A 21,587-nucleotide genomic window follows, 5' to 3' on the forward strand; every position below is an offset into this window, starting at 1 on the left:
AAAATTTACATCACATATTGTTAGATTTTCTACTAGTTTGTGTGGTTCTCCCTTTAGTGCAGATAATAAATAATGCATTTTTTGAGCTTCTGCTAAATCACTATTTTTTACTATTAGACTGCTAAACGTATCCCTAAAGTTGAGCCAAGTGCTATAGTTTCCATTGAAACTAGGCAGACTAATAATCGGCAACTTTATTTTCCCTTCAACAATGGGTAGATTACTCCCTTGTGCAACATTATTTCTGCTTTCCATTATTGTAAAAAATCTTGATTTTACTCTATCATACTGCTCTTCAAATTCTATCCTGTCCTCTGAATGATCTTTGTCTGCTATCCTTTCTAATTGAACTTGACTTTCTTCATATTTCATTTGTATTCTTTCTAGTCTCTCATATTTTACCTTGATCAAACCCGGTTCTGTTACTTCATGAACCCTTCCAAGAAATGTTTGAAGTCTAGCTAAACTAGTCTTAGCTAAACCTCTCTGATGTATAAGTATCTTTGAATCACTCATGTTGTCCTACCTTGTTGATGACATAGTTTGAATCTCACTGCCAACCTGATTGTTAGAATTACTGGCCTCAGTTGTTTCCTTGGGCAACGACCTTCTGTTGACCTGGACGTCTTGATGGAACTGGATTGCAGCCCTTGGAGTTCAGTGCAAGGCCGCTAGGTGGAAATACTGGATTGTAGCTTCTGTAGCTTGGTGCAAGGAGTTGACTGTCAGGCCACTAGATGACTCTCACAGAACTTGCCTTTCTTGTACAGTTCTCAGCATTCATTCTTAGCCATCTTGGATTTTTACCACAAAATCACTTTTATGTTTCACTGATTTTTGCACTGTTACCTTGTTTCCAATGTCACTAATACTTATCCGGTTCGCGGGGATCAAATGTAAAGTCCTGCGAAGGTCGTATTGATGAATAAATCACACGTGGACTGTAGAATAATGTGCTTTATTGTCCTTGATGTTCTAGCCGCAACAGCTCACCATCATCATGTTTGTAGACGCCCTCCTAATTGAGGATTACCAACCCTGAAGTACCAAACTTGGCGAAGTGCCAACCTTTGAAGTCCCAAACAGCTTCCATTTTTAAGTAAACTGTTTAGACTTTTCAGAAATCTTGGAAACTCAACTATAGACAAACAAAACGAATAAATTGCCTTTACCAATCTTTTCTCGTCAATAAAGATGAATCTTTACATAGCGTTCCTTACATGAATTAATAAACTTCTTAGCCAAATGCCTGTCAGGGTCAACTCAAATGAAAACAGTTGTACATCAGACGCCTAAAAGAAAACATTTCATCAGGGCCTTACATCCAACTGTTTTTTTAATTTAATTTTATGGTGTATTTAAGGGGGGACACTCAACTTAAAAATTGGAGAAAAAGTGTCATAGAAAAGAAAAATTAAATTTCTACACTAATTTACGTGACAGAACTAAATCAATACGCAGAATTCTTCCCCTATTCATTGAGAAGTCACAGTCAAATGCACAAAGCCAAAAAATAAAAAATGATAATTAAAAGTGATATTTCATATTAATGATTGATTAAAAATTGAAATATTTTTTATTTTGAAAAGTACTGGATCTAATGAGCTGAGATTTTGCATGTTACTTTCCATGTGTATATTAAACGTTTTCTCCAAATTTGAAAAAGATAGGTCAAATAAGAAAAAAGTTTCAAAATATAGTTGAGTGTCCCCTTAAGGCCAACAGAACTTCCCTTCCACACCCACCACCAGGAGTACAAATAAAATAATGGAAGAAATCAAACTATACACAAAGTAAAACTAAACGAAAATATATGCAGGGTATAGTCACACAAGCTTTAAATGAGTTAGCATTGTCTTGAAGTTCAGCAAAACAAAAACACATCCCTCGGTACCTACAAGCCCACTAAGTGTTGACTCAATGTTCTGCAGATCTTATATTTTATCTCTGCCTGTCAGTGACCATTAAATTTCAAGTGGCTTGTCTTATTCTTGGGTGTCAGCCTATTAAAAAACATTACAACCTTTCTGCAGTCTCCTTTCCTTCCCACTGTAAATGTGATGTTGTACAGAGACAGATATAAAATAATTATAAGATCTGTACATTGATCTGAAGCTGTGCTGACATCAATTTTATGTCTATATGTGCTTTTACTTGAACTTCAGAGACAGCTGACGATAAATAAGGATTACTTTGTTTTCAGTCTGAACCCGTTGGGGTGTCATCATGAACAAAAATTTATCTCACTATCAGTCGTACAAAGAATCAGTATTCATTTATTCATTTAGTGTTCTGCTCAAGGGCAGGTCTTTCACTACAAACTCAGCTGTCTTCAATCTTTCCTACTTTCAGTCTTCCTCTTAGTCTCCGCATATGATCCATATATCTTAATGTCGTCTATCATATTATATCTTCTTCTGCCCCGAACTCTTCTCCCGTTCACCATTCCTTCCAGTGCATCTTTCAGTAGGCAGTTTCTTCTCAGCCAGTGACCCAACCAATTCCTTTCATTCTTTCTGATCAGTTTCAGCATCATTCTTTTCCGTACAGCTTAATTTCTTATTCTGTCTGTCCATTTCATACATTTCATTCTTCTCCAGAAGATGCTAATTTTTCTGTTAAAATCTTCCTTATACGTATATAATTAAATTTATATTGTAAGATTTTTTACCTCTGTATGCCTGTTTACATCATATCCGGTTTTTTCAAAACCTGACTTCAGAAATTATTATTATCTCACAAATTCAGGTCATATTACTTATATAATTTTTTATTTTATGAACAGAATAGAGAAAGATACAGTATAATTTCGCGAGAAGTCATTGTGTAACATAAAGAATACTATTCTGAGAGACATATATTTTAGAAATCAAGATATTTTTCTTTCCATAACGACTAACATACAATATTGACTACATGATTACACAGAATTTCGCAATAACACATATTTGGACATGAACAACAGCATTTTGGGAGATGTGTATTTTAGAATTAATACAATTTTTCAGTTGATTTATGTGTATTCACATATTTAGAAACATGAGAAAAGTATCATAGAATTGCTTTTTGATGTGCATACAATTCTTTGTTTTCCCCTTATTGCGTATATATATATATATATATATATATATATATATATATATATATATATATATATATATTTGGGGAAACACAAAAAACTGTTTAAAAGAAATGCATGAGTTAAGAATTATTGGACTATATGAATGGAAAATGTTAGTAAAAACACAACGAATATTTCTGTATCCAAAAATATTTTTTAAATAGAATATGACTCAATATTCATGTTTGAAAATGTTTGACATCTGAGGTTTTTCAAAATCTGGTAAAGATTTAACAAAATGAATATTATTTTTTTGTTTTATTACATTGTTGTTTTAAAAATGGTATCTACTTCACATGCCATGAAGACACTTTGGGGGCATGGAGGTGGAGCCCATGCTTTCTTGACCTCGGCACTAGAATTATGTGGTGTGATCGGCACCGTGCTCCGATTGTCTTTTACCCCCTGGAAAGACCTGGTACTCAATTTGATAGGAAGCTGGTTGAACCTCGGGGCTGTTCTGGAAGTTTGATAATGAGAAAATTCTGCCACCGCCCGAACCCCAGCCTTCTAGTCCGTTAGTTGTTGAAGTTGCAAAACCATGTATACATAAAGAAGTGTGGCAGGCATTTTGAAAAATGTATTGTAGTCTTTAAAAATGATTTTAGGTGATGTTGGAGAAGCTTAAAGAATTGCTTGTGAATTTTTATTGCTGCAGAAATAAAAAAAACAATATGAACATTCATACAAGATGTTTAAGGAATGGCGCAGTGTTAAGAAGACGATTATTTGTGAAACTTCTTTGTTAGCATAGTTCTTTGAAAAGTCAGAAATAGGAAACTCAGCAGCTAGTTCCTGGTGTGGATATTCCATGTTAAAGGCAAATCTTTTTACTGGAGATAATATTGACATGTCAAAATAGCTACTGTAAACTGAAAGCTTTGTTGAGACGAAAGAATAACGTGTACAAACTGAACAAATCTAGTGCTTGAATTCCTTACAGATGCTCCTGATGACAGATACTTATTAGTGAAAGGAGTGGCAGTTGTGGAAATTGGTGGAGCATGTGGCTGTGAAGAATTGTTATGATTGACACTGAAAGATGTTGAGGTGAATGCTGATGTTATTATCGTGAGTATTGAGGATTCTAAAAATGATATGTCCCATAGATTCACAATTACTTCTAGTAAAAATGGTGTTTGTGGTTTAGAAATTGTTACCAAGTACAGTACATTATGATTAGGTCAAAGATTGGGAATAACAATTCGTGGTTGTTTATGCGATGTAACAAAGGACAATGTTACAAACATCAAGTTGAGAGGAGTACTCTTTCTACAATTCCTACAAGGTAGGAACTTTTTTAAATTTGGAAAATCCTAAACTGTATACAGGCCATTCATTTATAAGAACTCAGCTACGTTCTTGGCAAACAGAGGTGTGGATATTTTAGCACTCAAGAGATATGGAGGATGGAGACATCTAGAATTGCGGAAAGTTATGTAGCTGATAGTTTGAGTAACAAGAAAGAGAGTTCCTTGTGGAGAAACAGGTCAGTTATTATGAAGGATCCAGTTAGCTGTGAAAAAGGACTTTGAAATAAGCAAAGAAATAAATCCTGATTATATTCATCGAAATTTTGCCCTAATATTAATAACTGTAATAAATGTAATGTTTATATTAATTTCAGTCGTCAGCACAAGAATGAATGAATGAATGAATGACATAACTTGGTCTGTTAGCTGTTAATAATAATATTCATGTAAATGTTTCGACCAATATTAATAAATGTGATAATTGCAATTTTTTTCTGTAAATTTCAGTTGTCGGCAGAAGAATGAATGAAAGTACCACCTCCAGAGAAAAGTAAATTAGACCTACTTACTTCCTGTTGCTTATAGACACCAAGGAAGTGACGGTAAATAATAAATAGACTTCCTTCCTTAGAATCAGTGCAATAACAATATATTTACTAGAGTAGGAGTGGGAAAATGAAAAAATTATCCAGAACGGACAAGAAAAATTGAGAGCGTCTAGTTCAAAATCTGCTTAATGTACTTTCTGATGAAATTGAGTCATGTACCATATCAGGTATCCTGGGACTTTTTTCTCTTGTGCGCAGGAGGGACCCGAAGGTTTGAACTGCAGCCTGAGGCTTACTTGCTTTCTGGGACATACTTTACTAAATGTACTAACTATGGATCAAATTCTATCATACTCCCACATAAAAAGCTGTATAAGTGTTAGGCTCCGCTGCGTAATATATGAAGATAGTAACGATACCCTGTATCCGAATGTATCCAATGCAAAGACAAATAAGAATGCATGTTTTAAGAAAGTCTTTCTGCAGTGTTATTAATCGATGAAGAAACATATTTTTCTGTAACTGAAATAAACATGTTTTACATGCACTTATTCCAACATTGGGTTTGTTCACTCACTCACTCACTCACTCACTCACTCAATTATTCAATTATTTATTTATTTTTTTATTTATGTATTTGTTTATTTGTTTTTGTTTTGTTTCTTTCATATCTTCCATTTATTTACTTATTTGTTTATTTATACAAAATAAAACTAGGAAAAATTGAATAATCTCATTATTACATATTTAGACATTACAACAACAGTGACTGCCTCCGTGGTCTGTTGATCACCATGCTGGCTTCCAGATCTGGAGGTCCTGGTTCGATTCCTGGGCTTGGCTCTCAGTGAATTTTCCTTGAAGAAGAAATTTGTATGAATGTGAGTGTGATTGTGAGTGTGCCAGGTTAATATTAATTAGCCAATTATCAAAAACATAAAATACATCAGGACTGTCACTGGGCAGTAACCTGAACACACGTTTCAGCGTCACATTTTTGACAAGTAACTCCATCAGCCAGCACAACCATGAAGCATTAATAGATGCTGTAGAATTACCAACAAAGAAAAAAAAAACAACAACAGTAGCTCTTACCGATCAAAATGAACTGTCGCGTCAATTACATTTAAAAACATTGATAAATCCCTTCAAAATTCGTGTTAGAGATTTCATTTTAAGTTTAAAAACGAAAATTGTATAAAAGTAATCAAATCCATAAATAAAATCCCGTGCGATTTGAAGGGTACACGGGAAAAACGATCAAGGTCCATCAAAAATCGAAATTGAGTTAATAATGCTATCTTATAGTGGAAAGGAAGTACTATCATGTGGTCTAGCTAGTAATAAGAAATCATCGTTCTTGACATTCCACTATGTCAATTTCTATTAAATACACACATAACAAAGTATTAAGTGCTTAAACTTTAAAATTCGTTTTTCTCGAAACTTTCTAAAATGGACCTTGATAGTTATTCCCGTGTACCCTTCATTTGTAAAGCCTTAAAGAACACTTACTGGTCAGAATGATCGGAACGATCTTTCTTGTGTTAAAAATAGTACCGGTAGCTATTGTTTTATGAAAAAAGTATAACAATTAACGACAGTATATTTCAGTAAAACATAGCCTACTGTTGTAAAATTTATTTTATTTTTGCTTTATAGAAACTCTGCTGCAAACCCAGCTTATTGTACAATTGAAAGATCATTATCTGCTGAACTAATTGAACAGATCTATTAACAATTTGTGTTGTAACAGAAAATAATATATATTTGCAAACTTATATTAAAAGGTAATGCTATTAATCATGTTTACTGTGGTATATTATTTTCTTATTTTTCTCGATCTAAAATTATGCATTTAGCAAATTTTGAACGGTACTCCCTCAATTACAGCATTAAACTTACAGAAACGAAAACAAAAGATGCCCCACTATAAGATGAGAAGACGGAGTTCAGATTGAATGGGAACAATTCTTTATTATTAGTTGTTCAAATGAACGATTCGTGAATGAATCGACCCAACTCTATTGTCTATGTATCTTAACATTTTGTAGCATTTCTGGGGTGACTTTAGCACAGGCTTCAATGATACTGTTGTGCGACCGTCACTCAGGTCGCACTGATTGCTGGCCGGATGGCTACTGCGTTCGACTTCTGCTCCTTCTTGTCAGGATTTCTCACACCACCATTGTACACAACAATGGAAAACTACTTTGCTGGAAAAACTGGAGCTCTCAGGATACTATAGGGAACTACATGACTACTAAACTAAGTCCGAAATGATTGCAATGTTGTTATCTCTAACTAATTTATTATATATTTACATATGTACAGCAAAACTACTTACAGGGTATATCATTCTCCTCTACCGACGCCATCTTCTGTCAGGATAGATTCGATGTAGCTAGGTTAACAATCTCCACCAACTAATCAACTGCCTCACGCGTCTCCTCTCCAACACTTTTTATGATTCGGTACCCGTTTCCCGCCCGGGGTACCGACCACACCATCCACCCCTGTGAGATGGTCTTAAAACACTTTTGATTTCACGTACTTACAAATATCGTCTTAATCAATCATTTCTTACATTTAATTTTGATTTAGTGCATTATAGTGACAAGTCACTATAATAAAATTACGAGCAAGAAAAGAGTCCGAATAATGCGTGATATAATTTGACCAATTAAAATGCATGCTTTATCCTACTGGACCAATGGGATTGGGCTAGCAATGATCTGAAGCGTAAGAATACTTTCGTTGTAGGCAGTGATTTTACCACACACCCAACAAGACTCTATACCGCTGGCTAAGCATCTCAAGACCGTGTATTCCGCTGACACTGTTCCTGTTTCAAATTTAATACTCCACAGGAAATCATGCTACAGGGCGTTCTTTAGCCCTGGGGCATAACAATACCATTCTTTAAATGTTCCACATTCTCAATTTTCTCTACATATATCAAGCTCTTTATGTAACTCCAAAAGAAAAAAATCAAGCGGTGTTAAATCTGGAGACCTGGTCAGCCATTCTACTGGTCCACACCGACCAATCCAATGTCCAGGGAACTGTTCGTCCTGTCTGCTAAAACATTTGTGTGGCTTAACCTACCAGAATGAAGAATGATATCAATTCTTTCCTCTTTCGATAATGTCATCACGAAAATCAAGAAATTTGTTATAGGAAAACTTTCAAATAATCACAGCAGTGCATTGAAACTGTCACAGGTTAACCAAACAGTAAAGCAGGAAAAGTTAATTACCAGAATTGCATAAAAACACCTTTTCCAAAGCCTCCTCAGTACTGTACCATGTTACAAAATATCTGTAGATTAGATGCAGTAACTAATGTTTGTGTCAGTATTACAGTTATCTTTAAATAACTTGAAAATGATTAGAGATATCTCAAAAGAATTGCACCATTGTTTTTCTCAGAATATTTCACATGATTTTGAGTACCTACATGACCCTCTTTCGATTTAAAATTTCAAAGTTGCATTCAGAATGGCAGCTTTTGAGATAGGTGAGGGCTAGACTCAAATGTGTCACTGGTAGAGCATTTTTCTTACAAATAATGGTAACACCAATAGTAATCGCAAATCAAGCGTATGGAAGACATTTATATGGTTCCAGACTTTTGATTCACCCTGTATATTAGCAGTATGTTGTTTATTTTTTCCCCCGTAAAATCATATAAATTCCTAAACATGAGATCTAAAATCCTAAAAAAATCATAAAAAATCGATTGGAAAACCTAATTTTAGTTTCTTAAAACCTATAAATTCTGCTCTTAGTAATGAGGTATGTCACAGGCCTTATATTTTAATACATGTAATGCAAACTCTCATCAGTCACGTCTTGGCCTCCTCAACTTTCAAACCTACCGTCCACCACTGATACACAGCAGAATATACTTTTAAAATGACCACAGTACAAGATGATGAATACCATAAACCTGCAAACACTGTTTTGAAAGTGGAAAATTTTCTTCTTCGTCTTCTTTTTGGACGTCATATCCTCTTTGTTTGAAGATTTTGGCGTCCTTTGGTCTTGACATTTATTCAGTTATTGCAATGTATGGTTATGCCATCAATACTGGGATGTGTGATTAAATTTTCATTTTACATGTTTTCATGTGTTGATATAATAGTCTTCCTATTGTTTCAAATAGCATTCCTGGTGGTTTCCATGGACCATATCCTAAAATATTTCCAAGTTGTATTGTTAATTTGTCGATGGCTTGTTTAAATCGTCCACACTGAAAGAATATGTGATTAATGTCTCCTTGTTCTTGTTGACATGTACACAAAGGCGAATTTGAAAGACCAATCTTGTGTAAGTAGTAAGGCATATGGCTGCATCTTAGTTTTACAGCACTGATAAAGGTGATGAAGGAGCGGTGTCCTTTATAATCACAATACCATGGGCGACTTTGTATGTTATGGTGTACCAGAGTTTGTCGGATTTTGTTCTGTGTAAGATCCTGTAAGGTGGTATTTAATACGTTGTTATTCGACATGTTTATTGCGTCCTTTGCAAGACCATCCACCATCTCGTTTCTCTTTATTCAGCATGTCCTGGTATCCAGATTAATTTGAGCAAGTTCCCTCGATTCACTTTAAATATGGTTTGCTTGATGTTAATTTCTAGCCATGTTTGTTTTGTGTGCATATCACTGTTGGTAATTCTGCTTAGTACACTTTTAGAATTCGAGGCCATTATTATGTGATTATTTTTATTGTTTATTAAAGGAATAAGAGCTTGACGGATGGCTGAGAGTTCAGCTGTATAACTAGAACTGTTGGAGGAGTTTCAATTTGCCATGAGTGTTATCAGTCGAACTGAGCTATGCAACTCCAACGCCTGTTTTTGTTTTTGAACCATCAGTGAATATAATAACTACATTCAGGTTCTGTTGCTTCTCATTGCAATCCATTCTTGAAATAGCTGTGGTGACTGAACCTCTCCCTTCTGGAAGGACACTAGGTCGTGCTGAATTGGGGCCATCAATATTTTGTAAGGGACACAATATATAAGATACCTCGGAAATATTTGGTATGAGAGACTTTGAGTATATTCTTGAAAGAGGTGATACACTGTAGGGAGAGTCAGGTCGATATTGTGAGGGTTATGAGTGTGCAGGGTCATCAATTTTTCATTTTATTGTCTAACAGTGCCGAACAATTGTTTAAAATCGAATTAAAAAATTTATGTGCCATAATTTGTTGTTGGATGTAAAGCAGGACATGTGCTATTTCTTGAAGTGTATGTTTTTTTGTTTGGTTTTCCACTCACACCAATTATTTTCTTCGCCACTTGGTAGTGTAAGGTCTCCATCCTGTTTGTGATTTGTTTGTTTATTGATATTGGTAATGCGTACTCTGTTACACTGCGGAAGATGATGTTATATAAACATTGCAATTGGTTTGAGTGACACCCCCACTTCCTATGCACAATGCATTTGAATAATTTCACTTTCTGCTGAAATTTGAGGTTAATAGTAGAGAAATGTTCATTCATCTTGAGGTTAGATTCCATGATAATCCCCAACATTTTTATACTTTGTTGTATGAGGATAATCACCAATTAGGAACAGGATTCTTTATTCATAAAAGAATAAAATCAGCAGTAAAAAAGGTCGAATTTATCAGTGATAAGTTATCGTATTTAGTACTTAAGGGTAGATGGTGCGATATTGTAGTTATAAATGCTCACGCCCCTACAGAAGAGAAAGACGACCATATAAAGGGTAGCTTCTATGAGGAATTGGAACACACTTTTGATCAGTTACATAGATATCACATGAAAATTTTATTGGGGGATTTCAATGCTAAAGTAGTACGGGAGGATATTTTTAAACCGACTATTGGAAAAAAGAGCCTACACATATCTAGTAATGACAATGGAGTTAGGTTAGTCAACTTTGCCACATCAAAAAATTTAATTGTTAAAAGTACAACATTCCCCCATAAGGATATACATAAATATACTTGGACTTCTCCAGATGGATTGACACATAACCAGATAGATCACATCTTGATAGATAAAAGAAGACACACTAGTATAGTAGACATTCGAACTTTCAGGGGGGCAGACTGTAATTCTGACCATTATTTGGTAATTGGAGAACTAAGAGAAAGACTATCAGTAGCCAAGCGAGTAGAGCAACAAGTTAATATTAGAAGATTCAATATTCCGAAATTAAAGGACGAGGAAACTAAGCAACATTATCACGTCGAAATTTCAAATAGGTTTGCCGTATTAGCAAGTTCTGATGATGTTGAGGAAGAGTTAGATGTGAATAGCATGTGGGAAAATATCCGAGATAATATTAAAATTGCAGCTGAACAAAGCATAGGTTATTATGAAACTAAGAAAAAGAAACCGTGGTTTCATGGTAGTAGAAAGAAGGAAACAGGCAAAATTGAAATTCTTACAGGATCCAGTTGAGGCGAATAGAGATAATTATTTCAATACAAGACGGGAAGCAAATCGTACGCTTAGGAATAAAAAAAGAGAATACTTGAAGGAAAAACTGAATGAGGTAGAAACAAATAGTAAAAATAAAAGCATTAGAGATTTATTGAAGGGCATAAGGGAATTCAAGAATGGATATCAGGCAAGGGTAAACGTGATCAAGGATGAGATTGGCGACTTGCTTGCAGACGCTCATTCAATACTGAACAGATGGAAAAACTATTTTGGACAACTACTAAATATACATAGGCCAAATAGAAATGATCGGGACGAAATTGAAATACAAACTGCTGAGCCATTTATACCCGAACCCACACTGAAAAATTATAAGTCTCCAGGTATCGATCATATTCCAGCAGAATTAATACAAGAGGGTGGAAGCGCATTATCTAACGAAATTTATAAACTTGTACTTGCTATTTGGGAAAAGGAAATTGTACCAGAACAATGGAAGGAGTCCATTATCGTACCTATCTTTAAGAAGGGGGACAAGACTAACTGCAGTAACTATCGAGGAATATCACTTTTGTTGGCGTCGTACAAAATTTTGTTCAATATTCTTTTGAGAAGAGTAACTCCATATGTAGATGAAATTATTGGGGATCATCAATATGGTTTTAGGCATAATAGATCAACTATTGACCAGATATTTTGTATTCGACAGGTAATGGAGAAAAAATGGGAGTATAAGGGTACAGTGACTGCCTCCGTGGTCTGTTGGTCAGCATGCTGGCTTCCAGATCAGGAGGTCCCGGATTCGATTCCCGGGCTAGGCTCTCGGTGAATTTTTCTTGAAGAAGAGGAATTCCCTGGGTGTCTAGAGTCTGGAAATTTGTATGAATGTGAGTGTGATAGTGAGTGTGCCGGGTTAATATAAATTAACCAATCATTACAATAAAAAAATACGTCAGGACTGTCGCTGGGCAGTAACCTGAACACACGTTTCAGCGTCACAATGTTGACAAGTAACTCCATCTGTTAGCACAACCATAAAGCATCTAATAATAGATGCTATAGAGTTACCAACAACGAAAAAAAAAAAAAGGGGTACAGTGCATCAGTTATTCATAGATTTCAAAAAGGCATATGACTCGGTTAAGAGGGAAGTTTTATATGATATTCTTATTGAATTTGGTATTCCCAAGAAACTAGTTCGATTAATTAAAATGTGTCTCAGTGAAACATATAGCAGAGTTCGTATAGGTCAGTTTCTGTCAGATGCGTTTCCAATTCACTGTGGGCTAAAGCAAGGAGATGCACTATCACCTTTACTTTTTAACTTTGCTCTAGAGTATGCCATTAGGAAAGTCCAGGATAACAGAGAGGGTTTGGAATTGAACGGGTTACATCAGCTGCTTGTATATGCGGATGACGTGAATATGTTAGGAGAAAATACACAAACGATTAGGGAAAACACAGGAGTTTTACTGGAAGCAAGTAAAGAGATAGGTTTGGAAGTAAATCCCGAAAATACAAAGTATATGATTATGTCTCGTGACCAGAATATTGTACGAAATGGAAATACAGTATAAAAATTGGAAATTTATCTTTTGAAGAGGTGGAGAAGTTCAAATATCTGGGAGCAAGAGTAATAAACATAAATGATACTCGGGAGGAAATTAAACACAGAATAAATATGGGAAATGCCTGTTATTATTCGGTTGAGAAACTTTTATCATCCAGTCTCCTGTCGAAAAATCTGAAAGTTAGAATTTATAAAACAGTTATATTACCGGTTGTTCTCTATGGTTGTGAAACTTGGACTCTCACTTTGAGAGAGGAACAGAGATTAAGGATGTTTGAGAATAAGGTGCTTAGGAAAATATTTGGGGCTAAGAGGGATGAAGTTACAGGAGAATGGAGAAAGTTACACAACGCAGAACTGAACGCATTGTATTCTTCACCTGACATAATTAGGAACATTAAATCCAGACGTTTGAGATGGGCAGGGTATGTAGCACGTATGGGCGAATGCAGAAATGCATATAGAGTGTTAGTTGGGAGGCCGGAGGGAAAAAGACCTTTAGGGAGACCGAGACGTAGGTGGGAGGATAATATTAAAATGGATTTGAGGGAGGTGGGATATGATGATAGAGACTGGATTAATCTTGCTCAGGATAGGGACCAATGGCGGGCTTATGTGAGGGCGGCAATGAACCTTCGGGTTCCTTAAAAGCCAGTAAGTAAGTAAGTTGTATGAGGATGACTTGGTTGGATATTTTAAAGCTGTTTACATTAGGGTGTCTCTTATGATTTTTAGAAATTATTATATGTTGAGATTTTCTGTGATTAATTTGTAGGCCAATATCTTGGATTGCGGTGCAGATAGTGGTTATGTCATCTTGTAGTAAGTGCAAAGCTATTGTATTATTTCTTAATGGTATCCGGGCTGTTATAAAAATGTCGTCAGCAAACATTGTAAGTCTGGCTATCTGAAGGCTTAACTGGAACAGAGTATGAGTATATATTGTAAATAAAATGGGGCTAAGAGATGATCCTTGTAATAAACCAGAGTTAGAAATTCGGTTACTAGTATTTTGGTATCTTGGATGGAAACTGATTTTCCTGTTACACATAAGGTTAATGATTAATTGATTTAACTTTTGTGGAATGTTGAAGTATTCTAATGCGGGAACTAGAAGTTGTAAGTTAACATTATCATATGCTTTGGATACATCAATTGCGATTAAGTGGAGATTTTTCTTCCTGATCCATGCTACAGCTGTATTTGCAGCTATGTACTTGTAGGAGTTTCATCGTCAAAACAAAATTAATGGTTCACTGAACTTGTAAACATTTATATGGTTAAGTACTCTTTGTCCCTTGTGGCAGCTCACGAATAGTGAGAAGATTTCTACATTCTAATTTCTGTAAAGATTGTGAGTAGAGTATGTGAGTAGTATGTAAATCATTGGGGCCACTTCCTAATTCGTTCAATGTAATGTATAGACGAGTATTTAATGTATTTTCTGGTGGTATTACTTAGCATGATGGGTCTATAGTGGTTACTGTCTACTCCTGTTGTTTTTGGTTTCTGAATTGGTATCGCAAAGAACTGCTGCTATGGGATCGGAATATTGCCTGTATTGAGGATAGTATTGTAACAATTAGTCAAGCCTTGCAGGAAGTGATGTGATAGATAGTTTAAGATGGTATATGTTATATCTGGTCCTTGAGAGGTGTTTTTTTTTTTCTTTTGAATCACAGTGACTACTTCGTTGTACGATATCGGTTCTATCAATTCATTTGAAACATTAAGATTCAATCTCTCTTCCTGGAGGGAGACAAGCGGTGGAACGTCATCTGGTGTAACTAGTTTTAGGAATTCCTCTTGCATGTCGGTATTACGATGAATTATATTGAAGGAGCTGTTAAATCTGTTGGTGAACCAGTGAATTCTCTGCCATATATGTGATATCGGAGTGTGCTGTGTTAGTTGGGAACAGTACGTTTGGTTACCAGACATAATGTCCATACCTCAAAATGTCCATGGAATAATGTCCGTGTTAAATCGTCCAGAGTCAAAATGTCTATAGTTTTATAATGTCCACTTCACTCTGATGTCCAGAGTCATAATGTCCATAGTTCTATAATATACACTATCTCCATCACAGAAGGGTAAGCCACTTCCTTCTTTTCGTGGGTACCTGTACCAACATCACGACTTTAATAGAGATAGGACAAAACTATATTGGTGATGCAGATAAAGGAAAATTTGTAATGCTGCAATAATAACTAACAGCAAGCTAGATAACATTTGGGTTTTGCAGGATGGCACAGATAAGCATTTACATAGTGCTGATGAAGCAGGTATAGAAGTAAAGTGCATCTTGAACCGTGTTAAGGCAAGAGCAAGAGTGATGCCAAATGAAACTCCATCAACTGTTTTGGTAGCAACTCTCGGTTCTCCTGTGGAGGAGGTAGCATAAAAGATGCTTGAGTGCAGAAGTTTGAAAAGAATGATAAACCGTACACAAATCCATGAGCGGCCTCTCAATCCAACAGCACTGAATGATTTAGTCATAACAGCTCCTTATGACCATGCGGCAAGGGGTCAACAGTTTCTGTTGTTTAGCTCAGGCCAGGATGACGAAAATAGAGTTTTAATATTTTCTTATGATGATTCCCTAAGGGTTCTGTCTCAGTGTAATATGTTAATTTGTGATGGGACTTTTAAGTGTGCGCCCCAGTGGTTTGCACAGTTGTTCACAGTGCAAGGGAGACATCTCGAATCATGCAGCACACAAACAATGCGATAGAAGGCTGGCACAGTCGTGGCTGTACATTATTCATCCATTTGGCAATTTATACGTGCCTAAAGAGCGAAGAAAATTAAATTTGGGCACAAATATTGCAAGCAAGAGGAGGGGCATACACAAATTAAAGAGCCGGTGAATGAAACGTATTTGACGAATCAAAAACAAATTCTCCAAATTGTGAGAAACTACAACAGGTACAAAGAAAATGGAGAAAATTCTCATATACCTTAAAAGTATTGGTTACCATCTTAAAAGTGGGGCTCTGGTTTCCGATGATTAATAACTTATTTGTGCGAGTTACAGAATAAAATTGATTGTGTTCTATTCAATTCATACATTATGGACGTTTAACACTATGGACATTTTGACCGTACGGACGTTTTATCATATGGGCTTTCTGTCATATGGACATTCAGTACATGGACATTTTCACCGTATGGACATTTTGATCTTACAGACGTTTTATCATATGGATGTTCTGTAGTATGGACTCTATACGATGGAAGCGTACGTTTTTCATGATCTGGTTTTGGTTTGTTTGATGCTTTGTTTAACCCTGGCGTTGCTTTGCTTATATTTAATAAAATTGGAAAGTATTTTATGCTTCATAAATTGTTTACATACTATCTTTCTGTTATTTGTATGCATCATAATCTCTTTGTTCCACCAGGGTGGTTTCATTCGAGCTCTGAAGTTTTCCTTGGTTGGGGAAGATGGAGCACTAGTATGTTTATCCAATATCTGTTTGAATATAGCAAGGAATTTCGTCATATCCTTCTCTTGGGCTATCAGGTGATGTCTGGGTAAATCTAGTTTCTCTTGAAGCATTTGCGGATTAATTTGAATTTTCCTATATCCATGTCATTGTTGGTATTTAGTCCATGGCATTTGAGCAATCTGAATCTGTACTATAAAATGATCACTACCCTTCGTATCAGGTGAAATGCTCCAAGTCGTTAGGGGTAGTAGTAAATGTCAAATCTGGGGAACTATTCTCTTGATGTGGAAGTCCTAATCTACTAGGAGTATCTTCATTTGCTAAGTTGAGGTTATGAGTTCAAAGTATTGTAAAAATTTGTATTTTCGAAAGGCCCGAGTATCTGCAGAGATTGTTTAAGATTGAAATCTCCCAGGATTATTATAGATTTGGATGTTGTCAGATCAAAATGGTGTTCCCAAAAGATCCAAGACACATAGTTATACGGTGCATTATATATGCCTATTACCAGAATGATGTCTAGTTCAATTTGGATAGCCTGAAAAGTTTTTGTGTAATTGGTAATTGTAATTGTAGATGTCTGTAATATCTGTATCGATTAGTCTATTAAAAAAGCTATTCCACCTATAATAGAAACTAGAATACACATGTCTGTAAGTTTTAAGGTTATGATTATTTTCATTTATTGCGTCTACGTGAATAGGTTAACAAATGATTTTACAAGTTCAGCATTCACATACATAAGTCGAGGGTTAAACGATCGCTGAGGGACTTCCGCTGGTTTTGAAATAGACACTGACCCACTTAGGTTAATTTCAATTAAGAAACATGCCAAACGAATTATCTTTGCACCAAAAACAGATCCTCCCTGGACCAAATTATCGTATTTTATAATTATTTGAATGCAACAGAAGTCAGAAGTCTTGCTAAAATCGGCGGAAGTCCCTCAATGCTCGTCTCGCCAAATCGAGCTTTGGGAAATCTTCGCCAAAGCGGCAAATAATTATGACAAATCACGATGAGCACTGGCAGAAGTATGTTTCCATTTCATCCACCTCAAATACAGTTTTTTCTTATATTAGGCTATGGAAAGAATTCGTCTAACAGATGCACTCCTATGCAATAACAATTCGATACTCAGCCCCGGAACAATTTTTCCCTTGAAATTATTCAGTCTGTTTCACAGGGAACTTTACCTGAAAAACTAGACTTGCATAATAGGCCTATATACGTTACTGTAGGTACCTTAACAGAAAACCACAATTCTGAATTGCACAGAGTTTGTGTACACTCGATGTGGGTCTCTGGCGTCTTTTCAGACTCGAGTTGTGTGGATATAAGGGGAAAAATTGAAACGGTGTCGGATGGAGTTTCTGGGTAGCTCAGTTGCTGGAACGCTGGTATGTTCCACCAGAGGTCCCAGGATTGATACCCGACCTCGGAACAATTTTTTCCTTGAAATTATTGAAGTCTGCTTCATAGGAGCTTTACCTGAAAACTGGACTTGCATAACAAACAATTCATTCATAGCGTTCTGCCCAAGGGCAGATCTTTCACTGCAAACCCAACATTCTCCAATCTTTTCTATTTTTTGTCTTCCTTTCTGTCTCCGCATATGATTCATATATCTTAATGTCTTCTTCTGACCCGAACTCTTCTCCCATTCACCATTCCTTCAGAAGGCAGTTTCTTTTCAACCTTTTCCTCTTCCTGATCCATTTCAGCATCATTCTTTCTTTCCACTGCCGCTGCCGCTTTCCATGAAGTTTATTTTGAGCTAACACACTTCTCTGCTTGAAACCTGGAGGATCAGAGTAATTGTTTTGTTCCTGTTGTCTATTAGGGCCTAGCATTATGTGCACAGCTTTAAATGTAAGAATCAAGTTTAATTTTGGACAATAAATTAATGCTCACTCAAATTATATTTTGTCTAAATTATTAGATTTAGATTAGATTAGATTTATTTATTTAACCTGGTAGAGATAAGGCCGTCAGGCCTTCTCTGCCCCTCTACCAGGGGATTACAACTATAACATGAACAATAAGATTACAATTAATATTAAATTTACAATTACAATTACAATAAAAATTAAAGTACGACAAGAATACCTGATTAATGAAAGCTAGACATTTTATCATAGAAGTTAAGAACAAAGAATATTTTTGTATTTACTAAATTACAAATTAAACCTACAATAACAAAATTCTATAGTGATGAAATTACCGGATATTGAGATATTTTGTGGTAGATTAAAAGAACTATTTACAAGAAACCATGTCTGAACGAGTCTCAATTACTGACCAAGTGCCTAGTAAGTTTGCGTTTGAATTGAATTTTATTTCGACAGTCCCTGATGCTAGCAGGTAACGAATTCCAAAGTCTTGGCAGGGCTATTGTGAAAGAGGATGAGTATGAGGAGGTGCGATGGGATGGTATTGTTAGTATTGTTTCATGGCGAGAGCGTGTGTTCAGATTGTGGTGGGAAGAAAGGTAAGTGAAGCGAGACGACAGGTACGAAGGAATGTGTGTACCTCCTGAATATGTATTGCAGATTCGCATGTTGTTTCATTGCCACGTAATTAAAATGATAGAATTTTTTTTCTGTTTCGTAATTCACACTTTATTTGCTTTTGTACGTAATACAATAGGGTCCTAGTATGAAAATTTAAAATGTAAATTTCTGGAACTCTTAAATGAACTTACTTACTTACTTACTGGCTTTTAAGGAACCCGAAGGTTCATTGCCGCCCTCACATAAGCCCGCCATTGGTCCCTATCCTGAGTAAGATTAATCCAGTCTCTATCATCATATCCCACCTCCCTCAAATCCATTTTAATATTATCCTCCCACCTACGTCTCGGTCTCCCTAAAGGTCTTTTCCCCTCCGGCCTCTCAACTAACACTCTATATGCATTTCTGGATTCGCCCATACGTGCTACATGCCCTGCCCATCTCAAACGTCTGGATTTAATGTTCCTAATTATGTCAGGTGAAGAATACAATGCGTGCAGTTCTGCGTTGTGTAACTTTCTCCATTCTCCTGTAACTTCATCCCTCTTAGCCCCAAATATTTTCCTAAGCATCTTATTCCTCATAGAAGCTATCCTTTATATGGTCGTATTTCTCTTCTGTAGGGGCATGAGCGTTTATAACTACGATATCGCACCATCTACCCTTAAGTACTAAATACGATAATCTATCACTGATAAATTCGACCTTTTTTACTGCTGATTTTATTCTTTTATGAGTAAAGAATCCTGTTCCTAATTGGTGATTATCGTTTCCTTCCCCATAATACAACAAGTAATCTCCTATTTCTGTTATGCCATTCCCATCGAACCTAACCTCCTGTACTCCCACAAAGTCTATTCTATATCTAGCTAGTTCTTTTGCTACTAATGTTACCCCTCCTGTTCTATATAGACTTGTAACATTCCAAGTACCAAATCTCAAAACCTATTCCTTTGCTGTGGTCGTGTCAGAGAATCAGTCCCATTCTGAGGCTTATTTGAAGGATTCGTAACAAGCTGTTTTTTACGGTGATGGGTTGTTAGCCCTTCGCCCAACCCTCAAGCTGGAGGACCACCCCTCATCGGCTGTCCGCGACTACTTATTCAATATATTCACAGCTACCCTCCATATCTGGAGATATCTCATTCAGTCAGGGACAGGCTTCTTTCACTTGTTAAACTCTGACATATGACCTGACTTTACTTTTCTTTCAAAGAAAGTTTTGATAAGAGTTTTCATCATTCTTAAAAATACCATTGTGTTCAGATAGGTCCAAAAATAACAGGCCATCTACTGCTAACAAGAGTAACTAAAAATAACTATTTAAGCAATTGGTAACGAAAGTAACGAATTTAAAAGACTTGAATAGTCGTCAATAACGAAATTACGCATATTATTATTCTGCTTCACTTATTTAATGTTGTCACAACTGCCTCTGTTACAGTGGTCGATAGTTAGTGATTACATATGTAAGTCTGATTTAGTCTAGAAGGCTGGGAGAAAAGTTGGCTGCTCGTCCATTGAACTGAAGATCAGATGACTTGTGGAACAAGTCTGATGTTACCGAACGAGTTGGCTCAGGTAGTAGCATTTGAGACTCGCATTCAGGAGATCCCAGGTTCAAACCCCATGGCCGACCAATCTGACTGGTGTTTTTCACGGTTTCACTTAGTCACAAAGGCCGGATTGAAAACTTGCATACCATGATTCATCACCAGCTCAGTCACCAATATCATAAACATTAATCGAAAATTTGAGTCGGTTACCTACACACAAACTATCTACAACACAACAATAGAAACAGGAATAGTAAAAGGGGCTTACTTATATACCCACAGATACTAAAACACGCGAGATGACCACGAATGTTAAAGCGTATATAAATAAACTTAACAAAAAGAAAAAAAAAGTCTGATGATAAATCATTAGTTAAATAAAACGTGTTTAATGTTTTTTCATTGTGCTTATGAATAATTGATAAGTTGTAGTACGTAACTAAAATGTAACTAATTTTTGTTTCACATCTTCGGTAGACACCTGAATAAGCAGGTAACCAACTATTGGACTATTGAACATGACATTGAAAAAATGTTGCTCTGTTTTTGCACATAAATGGACTTTCAGTTATAATTAATACATCCAGTATATAGCCCATCTACTGTAAATATTGCAAAAGGAAGAATATTTCTCAATTAAGGGTATGCCCTACTGAGTTCTGATGAAATATTTCAATTTTTACCATTTTTAAATTTTCCCACCAAAAACTCATATGGTCTATGATAAATATTTGTGCAAAGTTTCGTTTCATTATTCGAATTGTAGGTGACCTAAATATTAATTCTTTTAAAGGGCCGTAAGCTAACCAGGCCATCTAACCTTTAAACGCAGTTTCTGGGATATAATATTTTTTTGCATTTTTCAATCTAGGAATTCAGACTTATAAAAAACTAAGTAAGATAATGCAGTGGCATTTTTAGTACATATTTTAAACACTGTATTCCAGGGACATTTTTATTTTATTTTTATGTTGCTTGAAAAATACAGCCAATGCATGACCTTAAGAAAAAACTTTTAAAAAATTCAAGATAATTTGTTTATTCGGAACCACAAATAAATACAAAACTCGAATACACAGTCTGATTACTCTTCATCTAGATGTCAAGCCATGAAACTAGAAACAAATCTTTATTCTTTCATGTGTA

At 35.7% G+C, this 21,587-nt stretch overlaps 1 protein-coding gene across 13 annotated transcripts in view; it reads left to right on the plus strand.

The window, feature by feature from the left end:
• Positions 1–21,587, plus strand: part of LOC138693817 (DNA mismatch repair protein Mlh1-like) — a 94,819-nt gene that overhangs the window by 36,146 nt on the left and 37,086 nt on the right. For 4 of the 13 annotated variants that reach the window (XR_011330489.1, XR_011330495.1, XR_011330491.1 and 1 more), the window contains 2 exons: positions 4,065–4,192; positions 4,882–4,976. The exons of 4 other annotated variants lie outside the window; for them this stretch is intronic. Coding sequence is in view for 3 of the 9 variants with exons in the window: in XM_069817626.1 (XP_069673727.1) it covers positions 4,065–4,091 (27 nt within the window). In the remaining 6 variants the exon portion in view is untranslated. The remainder of the gene's footprint in view (positions 1–4,064; positions 4,193–4,881; positions 4,977–21,587) is intronic. 5 more of the 13 variants (XR_011330490.1, XR_011330494.1, XM_069817627.1 and 2 more) reach the window with 3 other exon arrangements.

The sequence above is a fragment of the Periplaneta americana genome, unplaced genomic scaffold, assembly GCF_040183065.1.
Source record: "Periplaneta americana isolate PAMFEO1 unplaced genomic scaffold, P.americana_PAMFEO1_priV1 scaffold_22, whole genome shotgun sequence".
Lineage (NCBI taxonomy): Eukaryota > Metazoa > Arthropoda > Insecta > Blattodea > Blattidae > Periplaneta > Periplaneta americana.